Source organism: Camelina sativa, chromosome 2 (assembly GCF_000633955.1).
Source record: "Camelina sativa cultivar DH55 chromosome 2, Cs, whole genome shotgun sequence".
Classification (NCBI taxonomy): domain Eukaryota; kingdom Viridiplantae; phylum Streptophyta; class Magnoliopsida; order Brassicales; family Brassicaceae; genus Camelina; species Camelina sativa.
In genome coordinates, this window is record NC_025686.1 from 21,498,120 (window position 1) to 21,506,710 (window position 8,591).

The following is an 8,591-nucleotide window of genomic DNA, read 5'->3' on the forward strand; positions in this document are numbered from 1 at the left end:
TATGAAGATTGAATATTTGTTTCATATAATTGAATCAGACTGATACAACGAACATAACATCTTCAAACTCACTATGTTTTAAACATGGATTTGAGTATCATCACATGATATAACTAAACAATACATCACATGACATAACTAAACAATACATGCTTATACTTCAGACATTTTGAGCTATGGATTTTACCATGGAGCAAAAAAAGTTTCCCCCTAATAGGTGGGGAAGTTGGGGTTGACATCGGCTGCCCAAGCTTCCAGTCCTCCGATTATATCCTTAGCTGAACTGAAACCCGAATCACGAAGATACTGAACAGCTCTCTGTGAATCATTCCCACGTCTGCAAACAACGTAGACACTAGGATTTGTGCAAGATCCAGTGTTAACATGACCATCTTCCTTTTCTTTAAGAGCTGAAGTAAGCTCGTTTAACCGAGCCTCTAAGTTTGCAAGAGGGATGTTGAGTGATTCCGGGAGAGAGACAATCTTATAGTGATGAGAAGGTCGAACATCGAGAAGAATATGGCGTTCCTTCTTTTGAAGGATTTCTTTGAAATCTTTGCTGCTAATTCTTGATTCTGCAGGAAGCAGGTTCAACGGGCCCTGTGATCAAAACCGATGCAGGTAAACTTTCTAAATGAGACTGTTGCTGAAAACATCTATTGGATTCGAGATAAGGGGAAAAACAGAGAATAATACCGCAAATAAAGGAAATTGGGTGAAGTCCTCATAGTCAAAATCTTTGAACTTTTGCTTGTCAAAAGATGAATTGTCTCCACAAACTGTGCACTGGGAGGACCTGCCTCTGATCTTGACCTAAGCAAATACTATTCAATCAGTTTATGCAGATGGAAACCCAAGTGAGGGTACTGATAAACAAGAAAGGGAATCAGTAAACTTTACAATGCGGATCCTTGCTGATAATGCATCAAAAAGAAGCATCCGTTCAGTGAGTGGGTCGCCAACCATGCTCGCGAGTTTAATTGTCTCTAACGCTTGTAAACAACCGATAACACCCGGAACTGAGAAAAAAACAAAATGGAAAAGATCATTCAAAAGATGAAGCAATTGGAAGAGATTTGCTTGCAATAGAAAAGAAAAAAAAACCGTACCTACTCCAAGAACTCCACTATCAGAACATCTTTGGCACGCTGTGGAAGGTGGAGGAGTGGGAAAAAGACACCGGTAGCACGGGCCTCCGTTATGATTATAAACAGTAAGCTTGAATACAAAAATAACAGTTAAGTGTTTAATGTGTGGCTTAACATCTATAAGGAGAAACACAATATAATAACGTCGATTGTCATATCACATACCTGCCCGTCCATCCCAAGTGCAGCACCTGACACCAAAGGCTGAATACAATATACAAAGGTTCAGTCAATACCGGCATCTATATAACTGGCAACGAATAAACATGGCCATCATTATGGATGGTAGTTTCTACTCAAAGTATAAACAGAGTTCAGAAGATGATTCACCTTCCCTAGCAGGACACAACAATCGCTGATCATGTAACGACTTGGAGGATTATCGGTCGCATCTACTATGATATCATATCTAATTTATGCTGTTATGGAAACAACAACCATTCAATGATTTACTTTGATGACACTAACAGAAATGCATAAAGATGAGACATTTTAACAAAACATATCTAAGGATACTGGCTGAGGATTTCCAAAGCATTGGATGTGCGAAGAGCTTCCACATATTCATCAATTTGGATCGTCGAATTTATTCTGAAAATAAAGGACAAAGGAACTTTTCATTAGACTAAAAGAGAAGAGGTGTCCATAAATTCCTACAGGGAGTTTGACTTACGAGCGACAAGCAGCAGCAGCAGATTTCACTTTGGGATCACCAATGAATGCTTCTGTGTGTATAATCTGGATAATAAACATAATCAAAAGAGAGTTAAATCAGCCTAAAGTAGTATCTTTGGTTCAGCCCCCAACCACATACAGTATTAGATTTAGAACCAAGAGAAAGAAAGAGTTGCCACAGCAGTTTTTCTCCAAGTCGTACCTGCCTATGCATATTGTTGAGCTCTACAACATCATGATCAATAATACCCAAACGACCTAAATAAACACAATCAAAGAGATGACCAGAACATCATAATCATAGGGAGAACCAATAGTTTCTGGAGAAACAAAAGAGACTATAAGTCATGAAAACATACCAACACCACATGCTGCAAGATACAATAAGGCAGGTGAACCCAGTCCTCCAGCTCCAATAACTAATACTGAAGACTTCAAAAGATTTGACTGCCCTATAATCAAACACACACATACACAACAAACATAGAACAGAACATAAGAATCAGTATATTGAAGAAACAACCAATCCAAGGTTTCAAACAAATGCATTTTACAAGAGTTCAGAGTAGATACACTAAACAAAAGCAATCAAATTTCTCAATACATCAGTAAACTTCACCCATGTAATCAAACCAATTCAAAGGATAACAAAAGAAACCCAAATACAAAAGTTTTCATCTTTCAGCTCCATCATCACTTAGCACAGAACGATTCAAATCAGAAACTAGAACGTGAAAAAGAGTTTGTATTTTGAGTACCTTCAACAGCAAAAGAAGGAAGTAACAGTTGGCGACTATAACGGTAAATCTGATCCGGAGACAACCCGTGTTCAAGCTCCGGCGCCGTTGGATAACAGCAACCATTAGAAACGGCATCGCACCGTTCACCCGCCGCCGTATCCTGGAGCTTTGCTTCGAGGGTCGATATACGGTGCTCTAGTTCAGCCTTCTTGAGCTTTAACTCTTTCAGTTCCTGGAAAATTTCCGATGAATCTCCACCGTTCGACTCCATCACGGGAAGGCAATATTACAGTTACAGACACCGATAAGTACAAGAAGAACCCTAAAGGTTTGATTAGTTAAAAAAAAAAACATCAAAGAGGACGATGTTGACTGTTTTAAACCGGACTTAACCGCGAACCAAATTTGTTGACTGTTTTAAACCGGAGTTAACCACGAACCAAATTTGTTATCCGGGTTGGCCGGTTGGGATTTAAGACAATCCGCAACTTTTTCATATAGACCCAAAAAAAAAAAATTAGTTTCTTAAATTTAAAAACACTAGATTAGACCTGCGCTATGCCACGGGATATTATCTATATATACATTTTTTGAAGTACATTTTGTATTCTATCCTTTATTTTGTAAGATATTGCATAATCATTTGACAATTTGAATAAATAAGAAAACATTTGAGGTTAGTTTTATAAATAAATAATACCAAAATCGAAATAATATATGTTTTCCTAAAATATCTTAACAAAATCAATTTCTGTTTTCATTTTTAACAAAAATTTTAAATGTTTTAGTGAAAAAATATTACTATGTTCCTTCTGTTGTTAAACGATTTTAATGTTCTAGCAAAGATAAACAAATAATATTACACTATGCAAATAACCCAAAACTGACTAAACCGAATTTATCTTATAGAAACAATAATAATATGTTGAGATTGCACTTCATTTTAAACTTGGAAAATATTAAATCGATGATTCTAATTTAACTATGCATATCTAATATAAATCGATTTTTACCTAACCCCAAAAATACTAATCAAAATATCCGACAATTGTGAAATCTTTGGTGATTAATTCTCCTACTTGCTCACTAAGCATATCTTTTAGCATTGATCATCTATAAGTACATCCTAAACCACATCTCATAACACCATCAACATCTAAAGCAAACAACACATACCACTTATGGCATGTGATACTGATGACTTACTCCTCCGCTCATGGCACTAATACACAATCAATCATCTAGGCTCTTGAATTGGTATCGGCAACGGTTTTTTTTGGTTTTTTTTGTTTTTATGACACCATATCCAGTTTTTGTTTTAGTTTGGTTTATTTTGTCATGAACATGCTAATTAACGGGTTTTCTAATGTCTGCTCTTATTAACGTTTGTTTTTTTAGTTTTCAAAAATTATATTTTAATTATATGGAAACCAAATAACTTCTTAAAATACTTTTAATTTTTCATGTACGATATCATCATTTCCAAAAGCAAGTTAAAATTAGTTGGTGGCAAACTAAAAGATGAAAAACATTTTTCATTTGTTGTAACTTTTTTGACGTAGTAGTTATTTTTATTAGTTTATTTGTTATTTTCTATAAAATCTTTAATTTAATATGTTATTTGTATGTACATGTTTTTGGTTTTCGACTTTGGTCTAATAAATTGTTAATTATTATATAAAAACAACATAAACAAATTTTAGCGGGTTTATCTTTTTTTTGGATGAATTCCAGCGTATTAAATCTTACAATTTAATCCAAAATCTTAAAAGTATATTAATTAGTAATTAAATATTTTACTTCACCTCTCATCTAACAAATAAGATATGGATTTTAAGAAAAAATAATTACTTCTAAATTTTATATTTTACCTTCATAAACATAATACATAAATATTATAATTTTACAGATTAAAAAATATATATTTTATTATGATGTATTTAGAAATTTATAATTTATAATAGTGTACAATATATATGTAAATATGACATAATAATCTATCTTAATAAAAAAATATAATAGCTAGCGGAGTGAGAGGGTTAGTATTAATATTCATTCGGTGTAAGATAAGTGAAATGGAGTTGTTAATCTCCTTTAAAAACTCAAACTATAAATGTATAATTTTAATACTAAATAATGAAGTTTGTTAAACAGATTAAATCTATAAGATACTAAATTCTAAAGTTTTTAAATTTTAATACAAATTAGTAGGCCATAATTTTTTTAATATTATTATATATAAAAATAAAAAATTGTCCCGTGGTATACCACAGGTTAAATTCTAGTTCTATACATTTTGAAATACATATGATGTTAAAAATCTGATTTACATTTAAGAAGGGTATATAAAATCATAGAATTGGCTTAACTCTACTGTATGCTATGTTTTTTTTTCTCCAATTACTTGTTATGGAAGATATATTAGTGTATTTTTATTTTGTGATGTATTTTTTGTAGTTTACAAATCATCTAAGTTTATATAGTTTGTGTTGTTGTTACGTTATTATTTATTTTGTTTCCTTTTGTAAATTACATTTTTTATATAACAAGTCCATATATGTTAAAGTAAATAGACATATTTTTACTTTAGTTTGGTTTTATGTTATTATTTAAATATTATAATTATGTAGTTATGTTAAACTGTATACGACGTTTATAAGAATTATGTTAATTGTCAAAGTTATTTTAAAAGTTATAGATGATTTAGTTTTCTTTAATTTAAAACATTTGATTTTCGATCTTAAATATTGTTTAATTTGTCACTGGTGTTCTTATATGTAAATCTTGAGAGACAAAGAATCTTTGTTATCACACACCAAAATTTGAACACTGCAATCATCTTGTGAAAAGGAATCATATAGTAATTACATGAGCAATAAGATAGACATATGAGAATTTTTGTTTGATAATACGTAACTGAATTATTCTAGTTTATGTATGCTTCACAAAGAGAGTTTATCCTCCAATCATGCTTGAGAGATTACTCTAGTTTGGTTCGTATCCTTTTTTTTGTAAAGTTTAGTTCATATCCCTTATAATTATATGTATAAGCTTTCTCACAAAACAAAAAAAATGCTGATGCGTTTTACCCACAAAGCTCGAGAAATAATTTCTTAATTTGTTTTTAGTTTTTAATAGTATTTCTATTTACATACCATTGTACTTTTTTAAAAAAATGACATCCAAAATTTAATTCTTTTATTTTCTTTATAACTAAATTGTATGCCTTACTTATATTTTCATAAAATTTTAAGATCTCTTGATTCATATGGTGAGATAATATAAAATTTATATTATAATGATTTTCATATGTCAAATCTTAATTATTATACAAGAATTTTAAATATTCAAATAAAACTGAAATATATATACTACACAAACAAAATTTAGATCCCAAATAATAATTTTACCGATAATATTTTAGATTTTGTATATACAGCTTAACATAAAATTATTTAATAATTATTTTACTCTGCGCATAGTGATTATTTGACATCATTACAATTTTTTGAAAAAGTTTTTGAAATTTTTTTATTTTGCACTTAATGTGTAATTTTGTGGGGTAGAGTTTTAGTATCTAGAGTTTAGAGTTTAATTTTAAAATTAAACCCTATTTTCAAAAGTTTATAGTGCTAAATTTGATAATAAAAGTTATTTGATGTTAGTTGAGAGAATGTTTTTAATTTAAATGGACCAAGAAACATTAAATTTTTGATCAAATACCTCAACATTAGGTCCCACATTTTTTTTTGTCATATTTTATCTCTCATCTCCTCTAAAATTAGGACCACAAATAAAACTATTTATTTATGACACATGGTCATAGATATATTGATCTTTTTATTTGTTTTTATCTTATATTCTCTTTCACAAATTTTCTATTTTACAAAAGCTAAAAAGTGTCTATTCTTCAAATTTTTAACAAAAACTGCATATTCCCCAATTACCTTTCAAAAAGTGTCAAATACAGTAATGGACTCTATTAAAAATATGGTCAAACTAGTTCAAGAGATAAGTATCCCCACATCACATATATACTACTCAAGGAAACTAATCCCAACCAATTTGGTATATTCTAATAATATCTACCTTTCCTTATATATACTTACGTTCACAAATAATTCACTGCACCCAAAAGAACTTCTAACAGAGAGTAAGTGTGCGTATATATATATATGTTGTGCCCACTCTCTGCAATTATCAATCATTTCATGTGGTTACATCGATTGATTTCACAACATTAAATCCACCCCAAAATCGAAGTGAGTATATATATTCCTCGAGTGTAGTAACATCGTAGAGATGGTTTTGGAGGATAGAAAAGAAGACGGTTCTTCTTTGCCACAACCGTCCGGTAGTTTCTCCAAATCATCACCGTTGGAGTTGGATGTCGTTGATCCGTCCAATCAGAAAAGTTCGCCGGGAACTGTTTTGGATGGCGAGAAGGTTGAGAAAAAGCCTGGAGGATGGAGAGCCATATCGTTCATTTTAGGTATTTTATTCGTAATAAACATAATTTACGTTTTAGTTTGACCAACTCCTTGACCTTTCCTCAATTTCCATAATTGGATACATATACAATATATTATTGATGTAATAGGCGTTTCATGATTCTCGTTTAGCCTAAATGTTTTCAACCCGATCAGGAAAAGAAGGATTCTATCAAAAAAAGAAAGATATTTTGTTCTTTTACGAAGCATCATTAATTTGAATCATATTTTTATTCTTGTAACCGTCGTCCAATTCGTTTGAATTGACACTCGTCCATCTGCTACTTTTATAACGGAAACGGGAGAAAATTGCATCTTTAAAAAAGTTTTAAGTGATATTTTATCTAAAAATTTGTTTTGCATATTTTTACTTAAAAATATTATTGGTTTCCTCTGATTGATCTTTAAATAAAGGATGACTATAAAACTTTTTATTGCGGTCAAGAAAAAACAAAATTTTGATCGTAGTTCACATAATTGCTGTATTAAGTAAAAACATATCATTCAATATGAAAAGTATGGACGATTTTTTTTATTTATAAGAAGTTTTAATTATAAAATGTGTCGAAACAGGAAATGAGACGCTGGAGAGACTGGGAACGATAGGGTTGTTGGCAAACTTTATGGTTTATCTAACCAAAGTGTTCCACTTCGAACAAGTCGACGCTGCAAATGTCATTAACATTTGGTATGGTTTCACTAATCTCACTCCTCTCGTCGGAGCGTTCATCGCAGACACTTACGTCGGCCGCTTCAAGACCATCGCTTTCGCCTCATTCGCCAGTCTACTCGTACGTATAAGATTTATCCCTTTAATTGATTGAACTTTAATCTAATGTGTGTCTACAGATGCACATTTACGTACGTAGTAATACTAACTTTATTGGCTCATAAATACATCAAATATGCAACTACTCGCGGCCTAGTGGTGCCAGCATGGGTCAGTGCTTAGCGTCTACTGTTCGAATAGTTGCGTCCAACCAAAAAAAAACATAACAACTCTAATTAGAAGATATGAGGATCATAATCTATTAATAATTATTAGAATAACAACTTCAGTCTAATCCCATTGTTTGCCTTTTTCAATATTAACTAATAAGTATCAAATTCAACTTCAAATTATATAATCACAATACTAACGAAGAGTCGGTTTCAAAATGAATGATGACTAATTATAATAACATTGACAACATGCAGGGACTAATAACAATTACACTCACAGCATCGTTTCCTCAACTCCATCCAGCATCATGCAACAGCAAGGACCCACTCAGTTGCGCCGGTCCGAACAAGCTCCAGTTCGGAGTTTTGGTATTGGGTCTCTGTTTCCTCTCCATAGGGAGTGGAGGGATACGACCTTGTAGCATCCCTTTTGGGGTTGATCAGTTTGACCAACGAACTGAGGAAGGGGTTAAAGGAGTGGCCAGTTTCTTCAACTGGTATTACATGACTTTTACTCTAGCACTGCTAATTACAAAGACCGTAGTTGTGTATATCCAGGACCAATTCAGTTGGATTATCGGATTTAGTATCCCTAC

At 31.9% G+C, this 8,591-nt stretch overlaps 2 protein-coding genes across 2 annotated transcripts in view; one reads left to right on the forward strand and one right to left on the reverse strand.

The window, feature by feature from the left end:
* LOC104731445 (adenylyltransferase and sulfurtransferase MOCS3-like) lies at positions 5-2,898 on the reverse strand. Its single transcript, XM_010450822.2, has 11 exons — positions 2,582-2,898; positions 2,183-2,275; positions 2,026-2,081; positions 1,822-1,886; positions 1,665-1,739; positions 1,479-1,557; positions 1,314-1,352; positions 1,110-1,218; positions 901-1,019; positions 697-813; positions 5-600 (listed from the first exon to the last, which is right to left on the reverse strand). Exons 1-11 carry the CDS (start codon positions 2,832-2,834, stop codon positions 211-213), a joined length of 1,395 nt encoding a protein of 464 aa, XP_010449124.1. The 5' UTR covers positions 2,835-2,898; the 3' UTR covers positions 5-210.
* The window catches only part of LOC104755213 (protein NRT1/ PTR FAMILY 2.13-like), a 4,464-nt gene continuing 2,666 nt past the window's right edge, over positions 6,794-8,591 (forward strand). The window contains exons 1-2 of the mRNA XM_010477562.2: positions 6,794-7,055; positions 7,627-7,844. Coding sequence (XP_010475864.1) covers positions 6,866-7,055; positions 7,627-7,844 — 408 coding nt within the window. The 5' untranslated portion in view covers positions 6,794-6,865. The remainder of the gene's footprint in view (positions 7,056-7,626; positions 7,845-8,591) is intronic.

Coding starts and splice junctions, on each gene's coding strand:
- LOC104731445 (XM_010450822.2), bottom strand. CDS start 2,834: ATGGAGTCGAACGGTGGAGATTCATCGGAAATTTTCCAGGAACTGAAA. Junction 2,276..2,581: donor TCCTTCTTTTGCTGTTGAAG/GTACTCAAAATA, acceptor GTTTGATTATAG/GGCAGTCAAATCTTTTGAAG. Junction 1,020..1,109: donor TAGTGGAGTTCTTGGAGTAG/GTACGGTTTTTT, acceptor TTTTTTTCTCAG/TTCCGGGTGTTATCGGTTGT.